At 50.5% G+C, this 27,698-nt stretch overlaps 1 protein-coding gene across 1 annotated transcript; it reads right to left on the bottom strand.

The window, feature by feature from the left end:
* On the bottom strand, window positions 1–26,980 carry DHCR24 (24-dehydrocholesterol reductase). Its single transcript, XM_012639444.1, has 9 exons — window positions 26,592–26,980; window positions 23,144–23,299; window positions 19,983–20,088; window positions 19,171–19,289; window positions 15,793–16,056; window positions 11,237–11,380; window positions 2,055–2,252; window positions 1,449–1,627; window positions 1–404 (listed from the first exon to the last, which is right to left on the bottom strand). Exons 1-9 carry the CDS (start codon window positions 26,820–26,822, stop codon window positions 251–253), a joined length of 1,551 nt encoding a protein of 516 aa, XP_012494898.1. The 5' UTR covers window positions 26,823–26,980; the 3' UTR covers window positions 1–250.
* Window positions 26,981–27,698: the final 718 nt, after the last annotated feature.

Here is a 27,698-nt window from a genome sequence, read left to right as displayed (position 1 = left end):
AGAGGGTTCAAGGGACTCCCCCAGGGTCCCACAGCTTATAAGTGCTAAACTGGGAACTGGACTTTAAATCCCGTGTTCTTTCCGCCCTACTGGGCTGCCCCTGATGCCAGGAGGAAGGCGCTGGGCTGTCTGGGTGTGGTTTCTGGAGGGGTTTCTTTTGGAAAGTGTGGATCTGGGAAAGCAGCCAAGCCAGAGTGAAGGGACGATGCCTGTCCGCCCACCCATGCCTGTCTTTCCACGCGGCTCTGGCTCAGTGCCTGGCGGCCTTGCAGATCTTGTCGTACACCTCGGGGAAGGCGTCCTGGCAACCGAGCTTCTCCCGCAGCTCGTGGTACAAGGAGCCATCGAACATCTCCCAGAACTCCTCCCGGTTCATATAGCAGTCAGCATACAGCATCTGGAACCTGCAGAGGCAGAGAAGGGGGTGAGGACGCAGGGAGGTACAGGGAGGTGCAGGGACAGGAGGGGGCGTGAGAGAAATCCAACTGCCCCTACAGGCAGCGTGCTTTGCAGCTCAGGACGTGCTTTAGGAGGACTTTTCTTGTTTAATCCCCTTAGCAACCTGGTGAGGCGGGTGGTGCAGGTGGGCACCTGGGGTGGCGGCGAGGTGGCTTGGCGGCAGAGGCAGAGTCAGGAGTAGAGCTCAGACTGCTCGGCTTCTGCCCCTGTGCTCGGCTCGAGACAGAGCTGCCTCCCCTGATGGGACGGTGGGGAGGTTTTCTTTTAATCTTCTATTGGCATCAATAAACTGCACATATTTAAAATGTACAACAGGATAAGCATGACGTATGTATGCAACCAAGGAACTGTCACCATGGTCCAGGTGGCGGCTGTATCCGTCATCCCGAAACTTTTCTCATGATGCTTTGTTGTCTCTCTGCCACCCCTGGGCAACCACTGATGTGCTTTCTGTCACTACAGATTCATGTGTATTTTCTGGAATTTTCTATCAGTGGAATCATACAGTATTCTTTTTTCCTGGCTTCCTTCCTTCAGCACAATTATTCTGAGATTTGTCCACATTAGTTCATCAGGAGTTGGTTCCAGGCTGTTTTCTGAGCAATTCTGTCCAGGGCCTCTCCGTGGTTGTCAGTCCAGAATCCCTCCCTCCTTAGCTTTGGCTGTTCGATCTAGGGCAGGAGCCCTGAACACATGTAAGTGCACACCCACCGTCTGCACCGTGGGGAAGAGGGGGTGACTCCCAGGTTTCCGGCTTGAGCAGCTGGGAGGGCACTGATGTGCTCGCTGGAGGAGGGGTGCAGGGAGGAGGGGCAGGAGGTCCTGCAGGTCTACCCTGACCACCTTCCACACTCGCCTCCCGAGTCAGAGGCCGCCACAGCCACAGGGTCCCTGAGCAAGGCTGGGAATCTTGGTTCTCAGCCCAGAGCGGGCCTCATTCCCCTGAGACCCTCAGCCAGAGGGACCCCACCACACTCTGGGCCACTCACCCATGCACGCTCCGGACGAACTTCTCCAACTGCCTCATGCAGGACCTGGCTTCAAAGTGTTTCACACGTGGCTCCCCGTACGCTCCGATGTCGATGTAGAGCTCAGTCTCATTTCCCTTGGGGTGCACCAGGCCCGGCTGGCTGGGCAGGATGAATGGGCACAGCCAGATGGGGTACACCTGGGTAGACCAGGGAAGGGGGTATTAGAGCTTTTTCTCTAATAGGTGACAGGCTCACGGCTGGCCCACTCTCACCCACTCACAGGGAGGTTTGCAGCATTCTCCAGGGACCCCTCTGGCTGCTCACAGCTCCACTCCCCACCCTCCCAGCCTGGCTGAGACACCCGACTCCACCACACCGAAGGGCGCAGTTGGAGCAGGTTACGGGAATGCTCGTTACCGGGCCCTGTGACTCGCCTCCCATTGCGGCCATCGCTGAGCAGGCCGAGGCCTCAGTGGGCATAGGGACAAGGCCCCTGTTTTATAGCTGGGAAAACCGAGGCCCAGAGGGCATGTGTACCCAGGGTTGGTCATGCGGTTCGGGGAGAAGACTGTCGATCCCGCGGGAACGCGCCTGGTGCTCCCTCCCTGCCCTGCCCCTGCTCACGTGGATGTCATTGTGGAAGGTGTACAGGGCCCGTGGCAGGCACTTCATGGGCACCAGCATGTCCTGCACCACGTGGTGCTGCTCGTACAGCTTGCGCAGGGTCTCGCCCTGGGTCAGCTTCAGGAGGGAGATCTTGGGAGGTACCATCCACCCAAAGAGGTAGCGGAAGATCGGGTTGTTGCCGAAGGGGATGATGTCCTGGGAGACAAGGTTGGGGATGGAGAGAAGGAACCAACAGGGGCTGACGTCTCCGTGTGCGGGGGACTAGGTGCTTGTTCTGTGCCCCGCATGAGCACGACAGGGTATAGTTCCCCTATGTGGAGGTGGCACGATGGGACCTAGGACTTCACCAGTTGGATCTATGTTTGAGTCTCAGCTCTGGCGTTTACCGTCTGTGATGATCTTGGGCTAGTTACTTAACTTCTCTGAGCTCAGTTTCCTTATCCATAAAGGGGATTTGCGCCTGATAATGAGATATCAAATGGACGGCACTCGACCAGGGCCTGGAGCAAAACGATAAGGTATCTGTCATGCCTGTTCTAGTTGTTGAGGCCGGAGTGGCTGGCGCAGAGCAGCCATTCCATAAATGTCTGAGAAATGAATGCTGCTGAACGGAAGAGGACACTCAGAGAACTTAGGCAGCTTCCCTGAGGTCACACAGCCGGGGCGGGTGAAGTCTGCCTCAGGTTCGACGAGGAGCCCGTTGGTTTACAGCATCCCTTGCTCAGAGTGAGACCACTTGCCTGCCTCCCCCGACTCGGTCTCCCTGGAAGCCCCCCCGCCCCCCAGCAGAGGCTATTCTTCCTCTTCCAAGCCCCAAACTGCAGGAGGGAGGAGCTGCTCCCTCAGTGCTGCTTTCCTAGGGTGCCCTCGGCGCCCCCTCCAGCAGAGAAGACTTTGGCCCTGGCGCACAGCTTCCCTCCCTGCTCCGAGTCCCGCCATCTTCCTGAGGGTCACCAGCATCCATTCTCACAGCTCCCAGAGCCCCTGAAGCCAAGGGCATTCTGCATTCATCACACCAGGCAAGGTGTCTGTGAGGTCGGGTACCACGTTCTATGCTGGGCGCTGGGGAACCAAGATAATTGAGACATGGTCTCTGTCCTTAAGATGCTCTCTCAGGTGTGGGAGACACAGGCCACTGCACTACAGCACAGGGACAGCTGGGACAAAGAGAGGCAGAGGTGGCTCATGAAAGGGTCCATGTCAGCCTAGGGGCCAGGGTGGCCTCCCACAGCGCCACACACGGAAGCGTTGAAGGCTGAGTGACCCTCCTCCTCCACTCGCACGAGGGCAGGGGCCTGTCTGCTTCCTTCTGTTAGATCCCAGCAGCTACACCAATGCTGGGCACACAACAGGAGCTCAGTAAACAGCATGGCTTTATTGTTTCCTTGGTTACCTCTGGAGAAACTACATGACCACAGCAGACATCCCAGCAGTATGAAGGTTAGGCCTCCCCTCACTCCCTGGCCCTACTTCATTCCCCTCCTCCTCACCTCCTCCCACTCCCATGTCAAGGGTGCCCAGCGTGTGCTGCAGGGGTCCCCAAGTCTGCCCTGCCCTCCAGTTTTGTCTTCCTTTACATACTGTCTGTGGCTGCTTTCAGGCTGCTAGAGAGACCTGACAGTGCACAAGACCCGGACTGTTTCCTATCTGGCCTTTCCATAGAATGTTTGCTGACCCCTGCGCCATTGTATGGATGGACATTTAGATTATTTCCAGATTATTCCAATGAATATCCTTTGTGTCTTTGTCAATATGTATGTGTCAGTAAGATCAATTCCTAGACGTGGAAAACTCTGGTTCAAATGGTGCGTGCAATTCTAACGGATACTGTTTCAAGAGCTTGTACCATTTTATACTCTCCCACACGTGGGAGAAGGTTGTTTCCCTATGCCCTGGCCTGCACGGTGTGTTATCAAACTTCTAGATCTCTGTAGTTCACTCCGATAGGTGAAAGACAGTCTTGTTTTGCCTGTCTTTCATTCTGAGTGAGACTGTATCACCTCTCCTAGGTTAAAAGCCACTTGCATTTTTTCCCCCTAAAAATAGTCAACAGTTAGCCAAATGAATCAGCTGAAACCACTTCTTTCCTGGTCCTAGCCTCAGAAAATTCCAGTTTTATTAAACATGTGCTCTGCCCTTCTGCTTTCCCTCTGTCCACCCGTCACTCATCCTCCGTCCCTTGGTGACCTTGTCCCGAGTCCCTGGCTCTACTCCTGGCCCTGCCTCTGCCACACGCTGAGGCCAGCCACTCCAAGAGCGCTCCCTGCAGCCTCTTCCCCCCTCGGTCCCTGCTGTCCAGCTGCCCTTGCCCTTTGTCCATGTCCAGCCTGCCACTGGCCACCTCTGCTCTGCTAGGGCAATAGCCTTCTAAGAAATACCAATGCCAAGGGCTCCACTCACATCCCTCCTCACTGGTGGTAACGCCCTGTATTAGCTGACTACTTCCACTGCAAAGGAGGCAAAGGGAAGGGCAGGAGAGGCCACTCTGCCCCCTGTCCCTTTCTTCTTGCCTTCCCTCACCAGCGAGCAGAGGCAGAACGTGCATGCAGCAAGAAAGGGAAACAATAGTCAGGTTAGCTTTATGCACCACTCTTAAAGGAACCAGGGAATATACATGCATGAGGAGTTAAATGCTCTTATGTATGCATTTTTAAAAATGAACAGTAAAATTCATGCTAGTGATAATTTAGCTTTTTAGTTCTTCTTTAGGTAGAACATTAAATTGCAACTGACAATAGAGAGACTACCGGAGAACGGAAAAAGCGCTATAATTTAGTACCGTCGACAGCACTTTTGCCTGCTTTTTGCACTGGGCCCTGCAAAGCACGCAGCTGGCCCTGAGCCCATGAGCTGCTGACTGGCCAAGCTGGTGAGGGGATGTGACTGCAACAGCCAGGCCTGGCACGGGTGTGACAGAAGGCAGCTTGTTAAGGGGCTCAGCACCCAGGCATGGTTACACTTGGTTCGTTCAAGGGCCACGTGCGGCAGAGGGAACCCGGGCATAAGGCCATCTGCCAGGAGGAGGAGGAGTTATCGCAGGGCAGGGGAAAAGGCAAGCATTTGAAATTGTTTATTCCTCCTTTCTAGAAATGTCTTGGCTTCTGCGATTGCACTCTAGCGGATGCTGCTGCACTCTGCCCAGATGCCTCCTCCAGAGAGGCGCCTGTTCCCCAGCGGTGGGGAGCGTCGGAGGCTGGCACGCAGGGAGGACTGCCCTTGGCAGAAGGGAGCTGCCTCGTCCAAGGTCATTGCACAATGATGGCTGCTGGGGCGGGTGGCCCTGGCCTTGAGGTGACACAGCCCCAGAGGGCTTCCAGAGTTTTGTTGTGACTCGTCCTTTTCCCTGTATTGCTTCCCTACTCCCTCACTCAGGAATAAAGAGCCATATGCAAATACAGGCTTAAAACACCCATTCTTTCAGACTCTTCCTTTAACTAAAGGCAGGGTAGGCCAGGATTTATTTAACAGCACAAAAATATAAGACAAGTCTCATTTTGAATCCTGGCTCTGTGTAGTGGTTTTAAAACACGTCCCTAGAGTCTTTGCTGGTCCTCATTGCCCCTTCCCTGAGTGTGGGCTGCACTTGGAGACTCAGTTCGAACAGAGAATATGCTGGAAGTGATGGGTGTCACTTGGGACAGGGTCACAAAAGGCACTACAGACTTCTCCTTGGTCTCTCACTTGCTCTGGGGGAAGCCAGTGCTTTGCTGTGGGGACACTGAAGGAACCCACGTGGCGAGGAATGGAGGCAGGTCCTGCAGCCTGCAGATGGCCACCCCCCAGCCCAAACGGGACAGACCCTGAGCCAGGACGGCCAAAATTGGTCACTCCCAAGTCTGTGACTCTTAGATTTTGGGAGGTGACAAATGTTAGCTGTTTTAACCCTCTATGATAGAGATATACTCTCTCTCTTACTGAGTTGTTACTTAGTTTGGATAACCTAAACGGAAATGGAACTAACACTAGTACCCACCTCACAGGCTGGCTGGGACGATTAAGATAAGGCATGTGACGTGTCCCGCACAACATCCACCCCTTAGGAGTGGCTGTGTTATTGGCGGCTGTTGTCTCTCTGATGCTCATTCTCAGGGCCCCTTGCTGGTGCCTCTTTCTTTTTCTGTCTCTTACGTATCCTTGCTCTTGACAAAACCACCTCCACGCCTGCTGCTGCTCTTGGCAGGGATGGAGAGGGACTCATAGTGTCTTCTGCCTTTGCCAAAACTGCCCGTGCCACCTGCTCTGCACCTTGACATTGTCCAAAGTAGGACTATCGGAGATGGGGGAACCCCAGAGCCCCCCGGCTACAGTGAGACCTCCATGCCCTGCTCCTGCAACCCTGACCACCACCCATCACATTCTACCTGAGACCTCTCCCGACATCACAACTGGGCAGGCGCCTCCACCCGAGAGCCCATGAGCTGTGGTTCATCATGCCTCATGTCCGGTTTCTCTTAGTCACCATGGACTTCCAGGTGCCTTGTTACCTGTGCTCGTAACCTGCTGCAGCAACGCAGCACCTCGTACTCTGACCCCATCTGTCACTGCCCCGATCTCCCAGGGTTCCCTGTGCTTTTGGGGTCTGACCTCAGCAAAGCCCCTCCGTCCTCACTCTCCCCTGGACGTGCTGTGCCTCTCCCTGTTCTCAGCTGGAACCTGGTTGTCCCCTGCAGCCTGCTCCAGTGGGTCATGTTCTCCCCGACAACCCTCCTGCCAATGTGACAGACGGAGGTGAGGGAGGGTCCTCCTGGCCCTGAGTTACTGCCTCTATCTCTGTTCTACCCCCAGGGATACAAACCAACCTCAGCAACTTTGAAGCACGTACCCAAGATCTCCCCCGTCACAAAACACAACCCCAGTTCCCCTGCCTGGATCCTGGATCGCTGGAACCCCTCTTACCACCCACACCCATGGCTCCCTCACTCCAGCCTAGACATCCTTCAAGTTTAGCATTTGTGACCTCATGCCCACAGAGATGGTCCTCCCATGCTCGGCCTCCCGCTCCTGAAACTCCTGTCTTTATTTTCCTGTGACCTAATCTTTCGCGTGCCCTTGGCCACTGACTCCCACGTCATCCCTTAGAGCAGCGGCTGGCACTTCCTGCCGGTGGGAAGCCAGTTTGCGACATGAGGCCAGCCTGTTGCCCAAATTTGGCCCGCTGCCTGTTTTTGTAAATAAGGTCTTACTGGAGCTCTGGTCACACCTGTTCATTTATGTATTGTCCGTGGCTGTTTCATGTGGCAGAGGTGAGTCTGTGACTGACTGTATGACTTGTGACATCTAAAATATTTGCCCTTTGGCTCTTTAAAAAGGTTTGCCGATACCTAGCCTTTGTTCCTTCATCATTTTCTTTTTTTTTTTTTTTTTTTTAGACAGGGTCTCACTCTGTCTTCTGGGCTAGAATGCAGTGGCATCATCATAGCTCACTGCACCCCCAAACTTCGGGGCTTAATTGATTCACCTGCCTCGGCCTCCTGAGTAGCTGGGACTACAGGTGCACACCACTGTGCCCAGCTAAGTTTTCCATCTTTTTTGTAGAGATGGGGTCTCACTCTTGCTTAGGCTGGTCTCGAACTCCTGATCTCAAGCAATACTCCCGTTTTGGCCTCTCAGAATGCTGATTACAGGCATGAGGCACCGCTGGCCCCCTTTGTCCTTTTGTACACATTCATTGTCTCTATAGTTTTAATGGTGGGCGTTTGCCCTGTGCCCATCCCCACTCTCTTTAACACCATGCCCCCTCACCCTGACTTTAGTGCTTCCTCCCCTGGGGCGCACAGTCCTCCCTGTCAGCCTCTTGCCAGCTCCTGGGAGCCCTCACCTCCTGCCTCCCCTCCGTGGCTGGCTCAGGTTTCATCAGAACCATGCCCTCGGTTCCTCAGCCTGCCCACTCACCACACTGCCCAGCCGCAACTGTGGTCAGAGCCAACCCTCTACCCGCTCTGCAGCCCTCCCCCAGCTGCGTGTGTGACAACCCACCGCCACAGGGTGGTGTCGCTGTAAATTCACGATCACGAATCCTCGGCAGGCCCGGAGCTGCCTGGCAGTGCTATGGTATTTCCCCAGTTCATTCATTTCCCACTCTCCGAGGCACAATTTTACACCCTTCCCACCTCATTTCAGCTGAAATCCTTGCTGCTTTTTCCTAGTTCACTGAGAAATCAGAAGAGAACTCCCCACCTCCCATTTGCAGCAACTGTACCCATTTATACAGCTTCCCTCCTGTCCGACGGACAGACCTCCCACGCCCCCATCAAAAGGCAAGCGCTCCACCTGGGCACAGCAGCCGCCTCTCTCCCTTGCTCAAGACTCCACCCTCTAAATACTCCCTCTCCACTGGGTCCTTCTCATGACATATAAACATGCTGTCATCTCTCCTGTCTGAAAATAATCGCACAAACAAAGTATCTTCTCTTGGTCCTACACCCCCTCCAACTACCGCCCTCCCTCTCTGCTTCCCTCTAGAGAGGCTCTCAGCCTTGTTCTCACTGTCTCACTTCCGTGTCTCCTGTTCTCTCACCGACTCTGTGGTCAGGGTTTACCGGCTGATCAAAGCCAACGATGACATTCCCATGGCTAAGACCCAAGGTCGAGCTCTGTCCTCATCTCCCTCGGCAGCATTTGATGCAGTTGTTCATTTTCCTTCTTGAAACAGTCTTCCCGTGGCTTCTGGGATGCCGCATTCTCCTGGCTTGCTCCCCCACTCTGACTGGTGGCATCTTCTCCTCTCTTTAGCTGGCTCCTCTTCCCCTAACCTGCAGGCGTCCCAGGGCTGGGCTCATACCTTTTTCTTTTCTGTCTACCCTCACTCATCTACCTCCATGGCTTTAAATGACATTTCTCTGCTGCTGCTGCCCATGTTTGTATGTGCAGCCCCAGCCTCTCCTGCTCCCCTGAAGTCCTGACACGTCTGCCAGCTGCCTGCCACGGGACGTCCGGAAGGCATCTCAAGCTGACACGTCCCAGACCAAACTTCTGATTCCCCTTCCCAGGCCCCTCCCCCACGTCTCCCACGGCTGCCAAGGGCGCCTCTGTTCACCCCGTTCTTGGGCGCGAGCCTAGGATCACACCCACGGCTAATCTGTCTGGATATGTCTGTTGGTTGGTTCATCCTTCACAGCATCCCTCAGATCTGACACTTCTTTCCTTCTCCACAGCTGCCGCCTTGGACAACAGAAATCTTTCTCCTCTCTTCCACTCTTGCCCACCCCCTACCACCACCCACTCTCCATCTAGCTGTCAAAGTTATTCTTTTAAAGCAAATGTTAGGCCATGTCACTTGCCTGCTCACAGCCCTCACCAGCTTCCTGCCCCACTTAGAAGAAAATATAAAGTCCTTCCTGACCTACAAACAGGCACGAGATCTAGCCTCTGGTGGCCGTCTGCCCTCATTCCCCTCTACGGCTCTAGCTAGCAGCCTTCTTGCTGTTTTCCAACATACACAGCCCTGCTGGGCAGCTGGATAGCTCTATGCAAAAGAATGGAGTTTGACTCTTAGCTCACAGCATACATAAAAATTAACTCCAAATGGATCAACAGCCTAAATGTAAGAGCTAGAACCACAATACTCTTAGAAGAAAACACAGGGGTCAATCTTCAAGATCTTGGATTTGGCAACAGATTCTTAGATATGACACTAAAAGCACAAATAACAAAAGGGAAAACAGATAAACTGGACTTCATCTACATTACAAACCTTTGTGCATCAAAGGACATTACCAAGACAGTGAAAAGAAACATACAGGATAGGAGAAAACATTTGCAAATCATGTATCTGATAAGGATCTAGTATCCGGAATATATAAAGAACTCTTACATCTCAACAACAAAGGCAAACAACCCAATTTAAAAAGGGAGCAAAAGACTCGAATAGACACTTCCTGATAGAAAATATACAATTGGCTAACAAGCATGCAACAAGATGCTCGACATCATTAGTTATTAGGAAAACGCAAATCAAAACCACAGTGAGATACCACTTCACACCCACTAGGATAGCTATAATAATAATTTAAAAACCAGAAAATAACAAGTGTTGGTGAGGATGTAGAAAAACTGGAAGACTCATACACTGCTGGTGGAAACCAGTTTGGTGGTTCCTCAGTAAGTTAGACATAGAAGCGGCATATGACCCAGCAATTCCGCTCCTAGGTATATATCCCAAAGAATTGAAAACAAGTATTCAAACAAATACTTGTACGTAAATGTTCATAGCAGGACCGTTCACAGTAGCCAAAAGGTTGAAACAACCCACACGTCTGACAACAGATGAGTGGAAAAACAAAATTCAGTCTACATATACAATGGAGTGCTATTCAGCCATAAAAAGAAATGAAATATTGATGCATGAAAATATTATGCTACGTGAAAGAAGCCAGTCACAAAAGGCACACATTGCATGATTCCATTTATATGAAATATCCAGAATAGGCAAATTCATAGAGACAGAAAGCAAACTGGTGGCTGCCACAGGTGCAGCAGGGGGGAATGGGGAGTTACTGTTTAACTGTATGGGGTTTCCTTTAGGGGGATGAAAATTTTTTGGAACTAGATAGAGGTGGTAGTTGTGCAACATTGTGAATGTACTAAATTCCTCCAAACCATCGTATGATGATTTTATATTAGCCCATTTCAAGCCATAGGCTCTGGCCGTTCCTCTGCCTGGGCATGCTCCCTGAGTTCTGTGTGGCTTGCCCTCCCAGTGTTCTGGTCCCTGCTCACAAGTCATCTCCTGAGGGGTCTTTCTTGACCATCCTCCTCCCGCCTTCACCTATTTAAAATGTCACTGCTTCCCACTCATCCACCACCCCCAGACAGACAATAGCAAACTCTTGCTCACCTTTCAAGGCCAAGCTTGACTGCTACCTTGAACACTAGGCAGAACTAGCCACTTCCTCCTCCGGTTCCCATGCCCTTTATAGTGCAGGGATCTGTCTGCTTGGCGTGGCTACTCTTCCTCAAGGACAGAACAAGTACCCACCCAGTGGCTCCCGCCCCAGCACTAAGCAAACGCTTGGTAAGGAAACGACTGTGTTGCTGCTTAAGAAGGCGTCCAGTTCTCTCAGGACAAAGCCACTCCTTTCCCTTAAGGGGGAGACGGAGAGCGGCTGCAGTGTTCACGGCCCTGCTGCCCTGCCTGGCTGGCCGGGAGGAGCCAGGACTACGGGAAACCCAGGCCTCACCTGGAGCTCCCAGAAGATGCTGCGCGTGTGGCGGTGGTAGTAGTGTCTCAAGGGAATGTACTCCAGGCCCTCTCGGTTTGTCTTCAGGTAATTCTCCACGTGCTTGAAGAACCACGGCTTGTAGTAATTGCCAATGCTATTCAGCTGAAATGACAGAGGGCATTGTCATCAGCCCACAGACAAGCGCCCGATGCCATCAGGGCGTAACGGTGATACCCGGCTTCTGTTCAGCACTCCTGGCCTTTTCAAAGCTCTTTCATGTCTGTCACCACCTTTGTGGCTCTTGAAAGCTGGGTAAGGTTAGGCCAGTGGGTATTTTCTAGCAGAGAGCGCAGAAGCTCAGAGGTTAAGTGGTGTGCCAGGGCCAAACGGCAGCCCCATCCTAGCCCGGTGCTGCTCCTCGATGACAGACAAGAGCACAAATGTTTAAGTGTCTGCCACGGTGCCGTGCTCCAGGCAGGGGAATTCCCTCCCTCCCTTCCTCCCGCCCTCCATGAGCCAGTGTTGGCACAAACACCGCGTGTGGGTCATCCCTCCACTGCCACCCAGGCCCGCATTGCTGCCAGGCCGCGGCACTTTCCCTCCTGTCCCTGGGCTGAGCTCCCACCCCTCTGGCATAGCACTTCCGCTGGCAGCCCGCATCATCTGGAGGAAGCTCACAAGAATAAACCCACACGCCTCCCTGGCACTGGACCCCCTGGTCTCCAATGCCCAAATCTTATATCGAGCCGGTGTCTTCTCCAGTCCTAAATAGTCAGGACTCAATGTGTTGTGTGCCCTGGGATGACTTAGCCTCTCCAGGCCTCAGCTTCTCATCCACAAGACGAATCTGGGCAGATGCTGCCGGGGACAGGTGGGGGCATCCTGGAAACAGCACAGGCTCTGGGGTTGGGCGGCTGGGGCCGAACCTTGGCCCAGTCCCCACTAGCTCTGTGACCTTAGGCAGGTCACTCTCTGAGCCTGTCTCTTCACATGCAAAATGACAATAAAAATATATACTTTGTGGGAGTTTTTTGTGCCTATTAGAAATTACTCACACATGCACACACTGTTTTTATAAAAATGGGACCATCCTGTATACAGTTTGCCAATTTGCTTTTTCCGCTTACAACACACTTGGCTGATCTTGGGCAGGTTGGTTACTTAGAATCTCTGAGCCTCATGTTCTGTACAGGAAAAATGGAGACATTGCTACCCTCCCCTGGAGTGTTGGGAAGACTAAAGGAGATAATGTAGAAGGTGCCTGGTGCAGCACCTGCCCCACAGTGGGCACAGCCCTGCCTCTTGCTGGCCCAGCCCCAAGCCCTTTGTTAGCCTGCTCCACCCTGGATCCAGGGACCCCTGCCCTCCATCCCTGGCCTCCTGCAGCCTGTCTGCAGCCCCTCCTGTGTGAGACCACACTGCTGGTCGTCTTCTCTGCAGGGAGGAAACTGGGGCTAAAGAGCCTGTTCACCCAAATCAGTTTCAGCGTGACAGTAAGGGGCGGGGCAAAAAACACCCCACACTGGCCTCTGCCTGCTAATGCGAGGGAAGGTGAAACCCAATAGGAAACAGGGCAACCTGATCTAACCCCAGGTGAGGCCTGGTGCATACCTGGCCCTGGCACCAGCTGCCTAATGAAAGTGAGACTTGGTGGTACCTGCATCAGGAGACATGCGTGCCAGAAATGCCCAGGATATGACAAAGAATCTAGATGTGTGTCTCTCCTGAGCACGTGCCAGGTGAGGCGGCCAGGTAGCCGAATGAACTCCAGTCCAGCCCTCACACCTTGATAGCGCCACCTCTTGTCTCTGGGCCTGCCCTGTACAATGCGGGCAGGCTGCCTCCTCCCAGGGTCGCAGTGAGCCAGTGGCCAGTGCCTGCAGAGGGCCCCTCACAGGGCTTGGCACACGTGGACAAAGTGCCGAGCAGCGTTCCAAACAGGAATGTTTGCAAGAAATGCTCCTAAAATAAAATGTCCACACATCTTATGGCATCTACCACTCTCCTGTCCCAGCCCTGTTCCCACTGAGTATCAGGGTCTTGCTCTTTGGGGCACCTGGCAAATATCCATGGCCTTGGAGCCCAGCCCCTCTGCCACTGGTGCCAGGAGAGCCTCTGGGTAAGGCCCTCTAGGCCTCAGTTTTCTCCTTGGGAAATAAGGGAATCAAGTCATGTGTTCAAACATTTTAAAATCTGTACAAACCTTCTGCTCAATCATAAACTTAGGTGGCATTGAATATATCAAACAGATGATAGCAGAGTGGCTTTGGGTACAGTGGGGTTGGTGACTCCCCTGGGACCCTCCCTTGGCCTTACTACGGCTGACAACCTCTAAGGGAACACCTTGGAGCAGACCTCTGGTCTAGATGTCCTTGCTAGGTGACCAGGTGCTAGATGACACACAGTGACTAGGTTTTGGCTCGGGTCAACCAGAACCAGGGCCCGGGGAGGGCCAGAGTACTTGGGCTCAGTGTCCAGTGCTGCTGCCACCACTGCTCCAGGACCCTGTGCCCCAGTACTCAACAGTGTCCCGCAGAATTTGTGGATGATGCTAAATTCTAAGGGCTGATGAGCAGGGGATCTGATGCTGAACCAGGAGTCAGAGACTGGAATTTAAATCTGGTCTGTCCTACCTGTGTGTCCTCAGGAGTCTCGTTCCCTCCCTGGGCCCCTTTTCCTTATATGGAGAGGGGGTTGTACCAGATGATTTTCTAGCCCTTTCCAATTTTAAAATGTTTTAAGTACATAGGTATAGAGAAGACCCTTAAGAGATGTCTATCCTTTGACATACTAATTCTACTTTAAGATATTATTCCAGTTACAGACAAAAGATATTCAGTGGCTCCATTAATTAAAATAATGAAAAAATTAGAAGCAACTTAAATTTCCAACTGTGGGGCAGTGATAGGGCATTCATTCAATGAGATAAATATTCTGTAGATGGACATGAACAATGATAGTTATGGAGGCAACGTAACAACATAGAGAAATGCTCGTCACACTAAACAAGAAAAGACACGTTTGAACAGGCGATCACACCTAAAGACAAACCAACCAAAAAACTCTGCAAAGAGATGCTCAACCTCACAAGTGATCCAAGAACTGCAAAATAAAACGAGATACTATTTTTAACCCTATCAGATTGGCAAAAATGAAAGAGTGACACTATCCAGTGTTGGCAAGAACGTAGGGGAAAAGGCGTTCTCACACGCCGCCACTGCAAGCAGGCGTGCGTGCGGCTCCCCTGGAGGGCTGTTTAGTTGTATCTATCAATGGTTAATGTGCTCAAAGCTTTGGGTCAGAAACTCTATTTTCTACTACACAAATGTTTGTACAAAAGGGCAAGGACGGATAGAAGAGATCAATCTTCAATGCAATCTTCGATGTTAGAGCAAAACAATTTAAGCAACATGAATGTTCATCAGTAAGTGATGAGTTAGGCCAATTTACGTGCAACAGTGGGATATGATGGAATGAAACGAGGGTGGACACACGTACACACATACACAGAAATGAGTCTCAAAGGATGCACACAAAACCGTTACAAGTGGTTACCCTGGGTGTAAAGAGATGCACTTTAACCTTTTCTTTATGTATTTCAACATTGTTATATACTACTTTTGCAATTTACTAGACAGGTGCTTTAACCAGCTAAGCCACGGAGCCAGCACTACTTTTGTAATTTAAAAACTTAAAAATCTATACACAGAACAAGACAGGAAATAGACAGCCTTCCCCTAGGATCCATGGGGGATTGGTTCCTTGACCTCCCCAAATCCGAGGCTCAGTCCCTTACGTAAAATGGCACAGTATTTGCATGTAAGCTATGCACACCCTCCTGTACACTTTGAGTCATCTCTAGATTACTCACAATACCTAATACAATGTATAGGCTCTGCAATGGTTGTTATACAGTATTGTTGAGGAAATAATTGCAAAAAAATGTCTATCCATGTTCAGCACAGACACAATCATCCATTTCTCCCCACCGAATATTTTCACTCTGTGCTTGGTCGAATCCACGGATGTGGAACCCACAGATGTGGAGGGCCGACTGCATACCAAACACATTAGCAACAGCTGGCCTGGGGTCATGTTTACAGCTGGAGGCTTTTCTTTCTTTTACTTGTTTATACCTTCCAAGTCTCTTATTATAAGCACAGATCCTTTCTAAATGGAGGAAAACTGCTATTAAAAATTACACGGTGTAAGGGGAAGGAATGTCAATCTGGATTCTGAAGCATCAAATCAGTTACTCAGAGCTTGGCTTCATCACCTCGTGGAAGTTTTACATTAGCTCTTGGAGCCTCGGTTCCTCGTCTATGAAATGGGGTTGCTGTGAGCACCAAAGATTACACCTATCGAAAGACCAGTGCATCCCTGGCAGGTGGCGGGGGCAGAGTAAATGGAAGCTTTCATCACTGTCCACGTCTCTGGTGGGAGATCCTGTTGCCTGTACCCCAGGCGGGCTGGCCCAGGGAGCAGCCTTGAGTAGCTGGCTGCCAGGGCCTGGGTGGGGGAATGGGCTCAGTCCCCTCCCCACCCCCGCCAGGCCTTCCTCATCCCCGGCCTACCTTGCTGGGCTCTGCCTCATCTGTCATGACACCCGTCATGATGACAGCCTCATCCAGGGAGTAGAGCAGCCCTTCAACAAAGTCGTTCTCCGGCCTCCGTGACTCTTGGGTGAATTTTTCACAGATGGTCTCCAGGCCCTGCACTGGCTCAAACCGCAGCTTGACATACTTCTTAGCAGGGATGATGCGGATCTCGGCGGCCACCAGGAAGCCCAGGGTCCCACAGGACCAGGGCACAGCGTAGAACAGGTCTGAGTTTTCGGTCTGAGCGACAGAATTGGCACATGTTGAGAGCTGGAGCCATGGACCCCATGTTGTGGGAGCAAAGAACCAGGGCCTGGCTAAATCCCTGATCTGTCACTATCTTGTGTAAATCCAAGCAATCAACTTTACAAACTGTACTTTCTGGGCTTTAGTTTTCTCTCTGCAGCTTCCGCATGACATTTACCTAATATTGCCCTCTGTCTCAGGGGTGTTCACTGAGAGAGCATCGTCCCGCTTCCGTCTGGGCACAGCCCCTGAACCAGAGGCCACCCAGGAAGCCATGACCAGCACTGCCCAAAGACCCACGATGGGGGACTAAGGAGCAGGGGTCCAAGGCCAGGCTAAAAAAGAGCTAAACCCTTACTCTGAGTCAGGGTAGCCAGGGAACATTAAGAGGCCTCCTTTCTGGGCCATTACTAAATTTACAAAGCCTTTCCCAGTCCATCCGCTTGTGGGACCCACCCCCTACAAAGCCCAGGGAGAGCATTAACACCCCTTATGACAGGTAAGGAAAGTGAGTTTCCAAGAGGCAACACGACTCACCCAAGGCTTCCCAGAAAGTCAGCTCAACCACACTGGGGTCCACACAAGGTCATCTAACCCCAGCTCCAGTGTTCTTCCTACAACACCTCTTCCGGCTCCAGAAACCTATATCTAACTTCATCATTTTCTTGTTTTGACATCTGTCTCAGAGATGGACAGCTGATTTTTCCTTTGGCCATTCTAATTCTAATAAAGCTTTGGTTCTAATAAAGCTCTTTTTGAAAATGTCCAGCCGTGTCTTGTCTTTACCAAGAGGACAGCCCTGTGCAGTCTCTGCTAAACCTACATGCCCTTGGTGGTGGGCATGGTGGATGTAGCAGGGCGGGCGAGCGGAGCAGGGAAGCCCTGCAGCAGGCTGGCAGAAGCCTTTGGAATAGCAGAACTGGATCCACCAACCCCCTTCTCGGCCACCAGCTAATCACACTGTTCGGATCATGGCAGTAATTACGAGGCACCCGTGCTGTGCTCGGCTCTCCTCGAGGAGGTTCCCATACAGCCTTGCACACCTACTTACTCCTCCTGACATTGGTCAGGTCAGGAACTTGGGCCTCAGAGAAGAGAGATAATGCACAAATGTTTGTCTGCTTAGAAGACAGGGCCCAGGCACGTGTTCAGGGAAAGGTGCTGAGTTGATGTCACTCCTGACACAGATCTCTCTCATTCAGGACCAGAGTTCCCAAGCTGGGAGTCCCTCCCTGGACTTTCTTCTGTGAGGCCAGTTAACTATTTTTTTTTTTTTTTTAATAAGTAGAAAGAGTATACGCTAAAATAATAATTAAAAATACAGGATAGTAAATACATAAACCAGTAACACAGTCCTTTATTACCAAGTATTATGTCTGTACATAATTGTATGTGCAACACTTTTATATCACTAGCAGTGCAGTAGTTTGTTTACAGCAGCCACTGTGGTGATCTCTGAAATATCTACTTCAAAAGGACGAAACCGTCCCTCCCATCCCAGGGGCTCCTTACACAAGCCAGGACAGATCTGAGGTTGCTTAAACGTTCCATACTGCTCCACTCCTTAGATAAAATGCCTTAAATGTTTGTGTCCCAGATGGGGTGGTAGAATTGTCTTTTATTTTTCCAAAACTGCCCCGTTAATCACTTTTATTTCTATAGTCATGCGCCGTGCGAAGTTGTCAGACTCAAATGGACACGTTAATGTTAAGAAAACCCTGATAAATGGAGCCGGGAAGGCCACGAAGACAGTGCGCTCCCTACACTTACATGTGTGCTAACAAGAAAGACTCTACAAAAACCACAACCTTGCACAAAGGCCATCGCAATCTTACATAAAAAATACTTCTGCAAGGACATCTGTCCAAGATTGGAGGCATCATCCTTGTTATTGATCTTTGTAGCCACGGACAGTTCTCTCAAAACAAGTATGCAATCCTCCTAATTTTTCCTTTAAAAACCTTTGTCTTCTTTCACTTCCCAGAATATGCACACAGTTTACCATGGTACTGGAATTCCCATTACAATGCTCTATTTCCAAATAAATATCTTTTCTTTTAGAGAGCCCCTGTTACTTAGTTGAGTCGACAACCACATAATATCATTTTAGTCAGTGATGAACCGCGTGTATGACGGTGGCCTCATAAGGTTATAGTGGAGCTGAAAAATTCCTATCGCCTCGTGATGTCGTGGCCATCGTAAGGTCACAGCACAACGAATTACTCGTGTGTGTGGTGATGCTATTGTAAACAAACCTACTGCATTATTAGTCATATAAAAGTATTGCCCATGCAATTATATACAATACATAATGCTTGATAATGATAATAAAGGACTATGTTGCTGGATGATGTATTTACTATGTTGTACTTTTAATAGTTATTTTAGAGTGTACTCCCTCTTATTAAAAAGAAAGTTAACTGTAAAACAGCCTCAGGCAGGCGCCTTGGGTGGCATTCCAGAAAAGGGCATTGTTATCATAGGAGATGACAGCTCCATGCATGTTACTGCCCTGAAGACCTTCCAGTGGGACAAGAGGTGGAGGTGGAAGGCAGTGATACTGATGATCCTGACCCTGTGTAGGCCTAGGCTAATGTGTGTGTTTGTGTCTTAGTTTTTAACAAAAAATTTAAAAAGTAAAATAATATTTTTTAATAGAGAAAAGCTTTCAGAATAAAGATATAAAGAGCTTTGATGCTGAGGCCTGACTTTCTCTAGAGAGGCAGTATGGTGTAATGAATGGCTAAGGGCAAGGATCTGGGAGCCTGATTACTAGAGTCCAACCTGTGTGGGATTTACTAGCTGTGTGACCTAGGGCAAGTTATTAACTTCTCCGTGCTGTAGTTTCCTATCTATAAAATGAGTATATAATAGTACCTACCTCACAATGTTGTGGAAGGATCAAATGCCTTAGTATATATAAAACATTTACGACATTGCCTAAACACACATAAGGGGCTACACAAATTTTTTTAATTATTACACATACAGACCCAGACTGAACAGGTGTATTTAAAATGAAGCACCCCCAGGGAGCCACCTCCCTGACCCCAGGATCCTTAATGCCCAGAGCAGGCTGGCATGGATGTCCCCCATCTCTCAACTCACCAGCGTGCATCGCACAAAGCTGCCATCAGCCAGGACCAGCTCGTAGGCGGTGCAGATGTGTTGGAACAGGCCATACTTGTGAGATGATGACTCTATGCCTGTGCCCATGATCAAGCCCCCTGCAGAGACACACATGTTAGCCAGGGACCGCGGTGGGGTACAGGGTGGGGGTGGCTTGGAGCTGGGGGACCTCTTAGTACAAGGGAGGCGTGACAGGCTGGCAGAAATGGGGCTGTTGACTGAGGGTAGATTTCCCACCTCTGTGGATCTAGAGGGCAGGAGAGAGAAGGAGGGAGTTAAATGGGGAGGGCATCGTCAGAGGCAGGGGATAGATGGGCAGACCCCAGCAAGGGTGCTCACACCCTCACCTCTGGCCACCTCAACCTAGAAACCTGCAAGCATTTATTTTAAGAAAGACTTAAATGAAATGGCATGTTGATGGTGTGGCAGAAAGTCATGTTCTGAAGGTATCTCCTTTGGAAAAGAAAAGGCTTTTGGGGCCACGAATCCTATGGCAGAAAAGAGAGACTAGACTTATTCTGTGCATTCCCCAGGGTAGAATTGGAGCAATGGACACAGGGGAGCAGATTCAAGCCACAGATGGAAAAGTGCTGTCTAATAACTTGAGCTGCTCAGAAACAGAGCAGGGGCAGTGAACACCCTGCCACTGGAGCAGGCAAATAAGAGACAGGGCAACTTCTGTCACAGACGGAATAGTGGTGATTCCTAGACCAGATGGAAGGTGGCCAAAGCCCAGGGCTCTGATCCTAGGACCACTTGACTCCTCCTGCCCATTAACATGCAGTCCTCACCCACTGTGAGGTCATCGAGCTCGGGCAACACAGGCAGAGTCCAGCCAATGGAGGTCAGCAGGGCGGTCACTTGACCCATGGACACCAGGGGCTCCACACGGACAATCTGTTGACAGAAGAAAAGAAACCCTGGGTCACAAAGAGGCTGCCAGGCCTAGGAGGGGACTGCTGTACACCGGTGTCATCTCAAACCTTCCCAAACACTCAATGCAGGGATTCCTACACAGTCTTTACAGGCTCTTTCTAGAATACTACCCCGCCTTTAATTACAGTGAATGCAATTTCTAGCTCTGAGTTAACTAGTGTTTAACCTCATTCATTCAAGTATCTTTACATTTAATGCTTAGTTTATTTTTTTCTAGATTATAGGAGAAATACTCATTTACTTGGAAGATATAGCAAAAATGAAGAAGAAAACAAAAACCATCCATCCTAGTTTTTCAGAGTTACCAGTGTTAATGATGGAATGCATTTACTTTGTTTTTTTCATATATATCTATATTGCTATTTTCTATGTTTTAATACAACACACTCAAACACACACATGATTTTCTGTCTTGCCTTTTTAAAATTTAACACTATACTATGACCATCACCCCTTATCATTAAATATTCTTGGAAAACATGATTTTTAATGCACACATCAATATGCCATCCCATGGGCTTCTACTTCTAGCTGAGATGGAGCAACAGGGACCAGATTTATCCCGCTGCCTGAAATGGAAAAAAAAAAACACAAAAAAACCTCAGACAAAATATATGAAACAAGAGTTTTCACCACTGTGGACATAAGCAGTGAAAGTGAGTGATCCCTGAGAGGCAGGAAACAAACAAGGTGAGCTCTGTGGATGCCCAGCTAACCACCTACAGTTAGGCAGTGCAAGGAGGGGAACCCAGGTGCAGCCCATGGGCTCCCTGAGTTGAGGAGATAGAGATGAAAGCTCCAGAAGAGCAAAGTGAGTAGAGTCTGCAGGACAGAGTACCGGAGAGGAGAGAGTTGCACAGAGAGCAAACTGCAAAGGGTGTCCCTTGAATATTCAATTAAGTGCTGGTTGGTGCATACACATGAGGCTATTATCTGAGGCTGAAGTCAGGGAAAAAACCACCAGAGAAGGTAATAGGTAATAGCACCAGGGGCTCACAAGGCAAGAGATAGTGCCAGTGCCCATAAGTCAGACTGGAGAAACCTCATGATTTTTCTAGTACTCAGGATGCTCTTGCCTCAGCAGTAGGAAATAAATAACCTGAGATTAAATGCTGCCCTGGTCTCACCTAAAAGAATCAAGACTCAACAGATCAAACCATTCCAAATAACTTAGCTGCCTCCTAGAAAAAAAGTCAAAAATACAGGAATACAAAAACACCCAGCACCCAACAAGGTAAAATGCCAGAATGTCACAATGTCACAATCCAGTCAAAGTTTACCAGACATGCAAAGAGGCAGGAAAATTTGATCCATGATGAAGAGAAAAATCAATCAAACAAAACAGACCAGCATTGACACAGATGTTAGAATTAGCCAGCAGGAACATCAAACAGTTGTTATAACTGTATTCTATATATTCAAAAATTTAAATAGAGACATTAAAAACATATTGAAAAGACCCAAATCAAACTTCTAGAAATGAAAACCACAAAGTCTAAAACGAAAGACACACTGGATGGGACTAACAGCAAATTAGAAATTGTAGAAGAAAAGATTAGTGAACTTAAATATATAGCAACAGAAACTATCCAAAATGAAACAGAGAGAGAAAAAAGAATTTTAAAAGTGAACAGTGCCTCAGTGAGCTGAACTGAGGAACAACTTGAAGAAAACATAGAAGAAAACCTTTGTGACAAAGATTTCTTAAATAAGACATCAAAAACACAATGTGTAAAAGAAGAAATTAGTAAGTTGGACTTATTAAGAACTTTTGGTTTTCAAAAGACAAGACACAGACTGGGAGAAAATATTTGCAAATTATTTATCTGATGAAGGACTTGTTTCCAGATATATGAATGGCAAGTATACACACGAAATGTGCATAATCATTAGTTATTAGGGAAATGCAAATCAAAACCACAATGAGAAACTACTACACACCTATTGCAATGGCTAGAACTAAGACTAACCATGCCAAGTTTATGATGATATGGAACAACTAAAACACTCATACTACTGGTGGGTAAAATGGTACAACCACTTTGAAAACCAATTTGGCAGTTTCTTAAAAAATTAAATGTATACTTACCATATGATCTAGTCATTCCACTCCTAAGTACTTGCCCAAGAGAGAGGAAAGCATATGTCCACACACAAACTGTTCACAAATGTTCCACTTTGTTTGTAATAGATCCCAAATTGGAAACAGCCAAAATGTCCATCAGCAGGTGAATGGATAAACTGCGATATATCCACACAATGGAACACTTCTCAGCAGTGAAACAGAATGTACTATTGACACATGCTTCAACACGAATGAGTCTCAAAATAATTATGCTGAGTGAAAGAAGCTAGACAAAAAAAAGAGTACTGTATATTCCAGTTATACAGAACTCTAGCTCCAAACTAATTCACAGTGACAGAAAGCAGATACACCATACTTAATGACTCCCTGACTATTGGGTTCATTAGAGATAAAGCTGTGATATAATCTGTCTTTGTGTTGGCTATCTTTAATTACATTGAAGCCTATTTCCTTTTTCCTTACGCCAGGTGTCGAGAAGTAGAATTACTAGATGGGCCAAAGACTATGCATATTCCTAAGGCTATTAAACAAGTGGATCTCCAGGAAGCTTGTAATAAGGCCCACACCTGCCAGCCACCTTCGTAGTCCATTTTTCACCAGCAAGTTTCCTTACCAGGGAAGGGTAACTGGGTTTCCTTTTGCCTCTCGTTTTTGCCCATGGTCTCCCCATCCCTGACTTCCTGTGGAACTGCAGACAACCAAAGGGTCCCCCTGAGCTCTCAGTTTGTCCTCTTGTGAGATGGGACTATGGCCCATCTCTCCCTCTGGTGGCTGTGAGGCTTTGGAGGACAGCAATGGTGGACGGAGCCTTACGTGATGACCACGGGTCTTGGTCCTGTTCACTCTGGCATGCCCTTGGCTAAAATCATCTCCCTGAGTCACCTGCACCAGGGGCAGTGCTCCAGACCCCGGGAACAGTGATGCTCTCACCTGTTTCTTGGTGTCCACCTCCAGAATGTCCATCAGGTTGATCATGATGTTTTTGTGTGTCTTCTTGTACTTTCCGACCCGCAGTGAGACGGTGAGCCAGCCAGGGCGCCCCGTGCACATGAAGGTCTTGCTGCCCTGTTCCTTCCATTCCCGCACCTGCAACCAGGGGACAGAGGCTGAGCTGGCTCCACCAGGATCCCCAGAGCAGCTTGCAGCTCTGCTTTCAGGGAGAGGGATCTGGGAAGGATGCCTCCGTCCAGCGACTGGGAGGAATGGAACGATGGAAAGCCCTGCTGGCCCTACCCTCTGGCACCTCCCTGGTTAGCGAGGCCGGCAGAAAAGCCAACATCTTGCTATACCACAAGGCAGAATGAAGAAAGAACTAGAATACAGGATCAAAATGTTTTGAAAACATTAATTCTAACTGGGAAGTTCAGAAAAGGTTTTATAATGGTAATAATGGCAATGATAAGAATGTACCATTTACTGGGTGTCCCCACCATGCAAGGCACCTATTGCACACTGTCCTGTTTAATTCTCAAAACAATCCCAGGGAGTTAGGATGACACCCTTTTGCAGATGAGAAAACTCAGAAGCAAAATAACTTGCCAAATGTCACACGACTGGTGAATGGCAGAGCCCAGATTCACAGCCAGGACTGTATGACTTCAGGCCTGGCAGGATAGATGAGCTTGTAGTAATACTCCACAGAATAAGAGCCGACACTTATTGAGGCTTATTATGTGCCAAGCCTTGTTCTAAGCATTCACATGTGTTAATTCATGTATCACCTTGGGGGAGAGAAGGGACAGGAAAGGACCACCAAGCCAATGGAAGGAGCAGCTTTTGCAAAACCTCTAATGTAAGTGACCAGAGCACAAAACACAGAGACTAATTTGCCCAGGGGATGACAAGCCCATCAGGAACACAGGAGGAAGTGCTCCTTTCCTGTTGAGATGGATAAGAGCAGGGGAGGTAGATATCTGTTGTTCTGACCTGCCACCATCCACTTCCTTTTCTTCTGCTTCTAACAATGCCAACTTCCTTTGGTCTAGTGAGGCTAATACTACTCCCCCACCCCAGGAGGTGGGTGCACGACTGAGATCTGATTCAATCCTCCTGGCCACAGGTTCAGGGATAGGCCTATGACCCAACTCAAGCAATGACACCAGTTCCAGGAGAGGCACTCTCTCTTTGCTGGGGTTTCTAAGCTGCTTGGATATAAGCCAGAAACTGCTGGGGCCTCCACAGGGAGACAGTCTCCCAAGAATGAAGTCAACCCAGAGAGAACAGAGCGAAGAGATGACAGATGGATGGAAAGATGGAGATGGGGAAGAGGGGGTCCTGATATAGCCATGCCTGGGCCAGTTTTACAACTGGACTTTTCAGAACCCAGACCAATAAAGTCCCCTTTTGCTCAAGCATGTTTGAATTTAGCTTCTTTAACTCGCAACCAGAAGTCCTACTGAATACTGGTCGGGCCTCCTGGAGGAGGCTGCATTGGAGCTGGCCCAACAGCTCAACATGGGGAAGGATTTTCCTATGAGCAGAGGCCAGAGAACTGGGAGAGGGCAGGTATTGAGGAAGGGATTCCTGCGAGCTGGGAGTGAAGGGATGAGAGGTGGGATTACCTGACCAACCAGGCCTGGCCCCTGCCCTACTCTGTAGCCCCAGGACTTGATACAAACGTAGAGGTAGGAGAGAGTGGATTAGGGGTGCTGCATTTAAGCTGGACGGTGGGCCACAGGAAGTGAATGTGGAAGCCATGAAGCCTGAAACACGGATTGGACTGGATCCTGATGGGAGCCAATCAAGATTTTGGGCAGGTACTCGAAGACTACTACTTGCAGGCCAAAGAGAGGTGAGGTGGGCCCAGAAAAGGGGCAACTGGTCAGACAGCTACTATAACAAACCAGGTGTTGTAGAACCAGACCTACAGGATTGGGGGTGGGGAGAAGCATGGGAAAGAAGAGATGTTGGAGTTTGGACTCTGAGATTAAGATATCCTGGGCTTTAGCCCCATTTACCAGCTACGTCATTCTGGGCACATAACTCAGTTTGAACCTCATTTTTTTCCCATTTGTAAAAACAGGTGCAAGACCTACCAGGGTTGCTGTGAGGATTAGAAATAATGGACATCAATGGCACAGGGTGCAGCACATGGCAGGTCAGGGCAATGGGCTAGTCCAGCGGGGCCCCTTGTCTGCCTGCCCACAGTGAGCCAGTTGGTTTAGTTTCGGTTGATAAGCACTCACTAGGCTGCTTTGAGCAGGCCCCGGGGCCAAAGGTGAGTCAGATAACAGTCTCTGCCTTCCAGGAGCTCACAGCCTGATGGAGGAGACATGCAGGTAAGTGGAGAATCTGAACTTGTGGAGAGAGCTAGGAAAGAGAGTGCATTTGGGCAGGGAGAGTAGGCAGGGCTCTGGAGCCGTGTGACTGTGGCCAGCAAAACCCAGGGCTCCCACCAGGCCCAAGGGCTTCTCTCTCACAAGAATGTCTCTCTGCATCCATCTTCCCGCTCTTGCCCGCAGCACCAGAGCAGAGCAAACAGAATATGGAGGCTGCTACACCTACTGGAGGGTGGTTGCAGGGAACAGAAGCTCTCTGCAACCTGATGCCCGTAAGACAGGAACATAAGGAGGGCAGAGGGAGCCAAGAAACTGCCCTGCCCCACGCCTGTGCCAGATCTGGATGTGGAGGAGGCTCCTCTGTGAGCTGCAGCAGGGTCACAGGCTCTGTGGGTGCTGGCCCAGGGAGGATGTCAGAGGTCCTGGGAGATGGACCGACTACCTTTGTCCAGGAGTGAGCCCTCCATCACCAGCGGCTGTGAGGCTCTTCCCTTGGGGTTCTACTTTTTCGCTTTAGTCCTCTATTCTAAATGCAGCGAAAGCACCTTGCTGCTACAAAATAAACTCCAAACTCAAACCTGGCATCGAGGCCCCTCTCCAACCTAGCTCCAAACAAACTTTCCAACCTTCTCCCCCTCCCATCCCCACACTTTCCCCCTTCCCAGCCTTCCCTCTCACCTGACACACCTTCCCCCAATCATTTACCCTATTTCCCAATTTCTAGACCCAGTTCCACCCCCCCCCCAAGCCTTTCCTCCTCCAAAACACTTGGGTCTGGTGAGAGTTACCTGAGCGTTGCACACCTTCCCCTGTCTTAGGATTCCTTACAGCCCCGCACGTGCCCTGCACACAGTGGGCACTCCATAAACATCAGTGCAATGTTTTGCTCCCCACTGCCTTTGCTTATTCTGTTCCTTCCCCGGAACCCTCCCATCCATTTTTGTTTCATTCCAATCCCCCTCCAACGCCAGCTCCTCGGTGGAGTCCTGGCTCCGCACTGCACCGCGCATCCCTTCGCCGCCGGCGTACCGCTATCCACGCGCCCGCCGCGTCTCCCGGAGCCCGCGTCTCTGGGCCCCGGGCGCGCCCGGCGCCCTCACCTGCTTCTGGATGTCCCGCACGCGCTGCTCGTGCAGGCGCGGCGCACTGCTGAGCTTGAACACCACCCAGGCGCGCACGTAGTAGTAGATGTCGAAGATCAGCGAGAGCGGCAGGAGGAAGAGGCACACGAACACCCAGCGCTGGTGGATGAGCACGAACTCCAGCCCCTTCAGGCGCACCCAGAGCAGGAAGAGCAGCGCGCATACGGCCAGCGACACGGCGGGCTCCATGGTGCCGCAGCGTGCCGCGCGGGGAGGGCTGCAGGCTCTCGCCGCCTGTCACCGCCGCCCGCTCCACGCTCGGCCAGCTCTGCGCCCGCCGCCCGCCGCCTAAGCAGCTTGGGGATCGCCCGCCGCCTCGCGATTGGCTCGGGTCGCCAAGGTTCGGTGGGCCGAGACCCGGGCGGCGACCAATGGCGAGTCGCGTCGGGAATCGGACCAGGAATCCGCTGCTTTCATTGGCTGTGGGAGTCAGGCCGCTCCACCCTCTTCTCCCCGCCGCCGCGGGAGGAGGAGGGGCTGACCCGGGGCAGGGGCGCTGGTGGGGTCAGCGGCGCTCTGCAGCACAGCGCGGGAATGCCGGGTCGCGGGCCGCGGGGCTGCAGGGCCTCCCCTTCCTCTCCTCCCTGTGTGGCGTTTCCTCGAGACACTCATTAAACGGTCACGCGTCGGGTTATCTCCCGAGGAGTGGGAGGTGCCCAGGCCCTGAGTCAGTCACCCTGCAGCTGGGCAGGAGCTTCCCGGGCCTTGGAAGGTGGAAACCTGGCTTTGATTTGGACAGGTCACGTCACTCCATGGGCGCAAGGCCTCAGGAGGCACCTTTTTGTTTTGAGGGGGGCACTTTCCGTAAATTCATTTGAGCCACACTGCAGTCCTGGGCGGTGGGTAGTGAGCCCCGTTTTACACAGGAGGAAGCGTCGCGGAAAGACGAAGACCTGTCGGTGAACTCCGAAGGACTTTTGAAGCACAGAAGGCTGCAGCTGGCACCTTTCCCCCTTTTCCTGTGGGCTGAGGCACACGGGGAGGCTTGGAGGAGAAGGAATGAAGGCATTCCAGCCGGCATAGACCACACAGGGCCCTTCTGTGCCAGGCAGTGTTGCAGGCCCC

This window comes from Propithecus coquereli, unplaced genomic scaffold (assembly GCF_000956105.1).
Source record: "Propithecus coquereli isolate 6110/MARCELLA unplaced genomic scaffold, Pcoq_1.0 Scaffold14, whole genome shotgun sequence".
NCBI lineage: Eukaryota > Metazoa > Chordata > Mammalia > Primates > Indriidae > Propithecus > Propithecus coquereli.
This window is presented reverse-complemented; position numbering and strand designations above follow the sequence as displayed.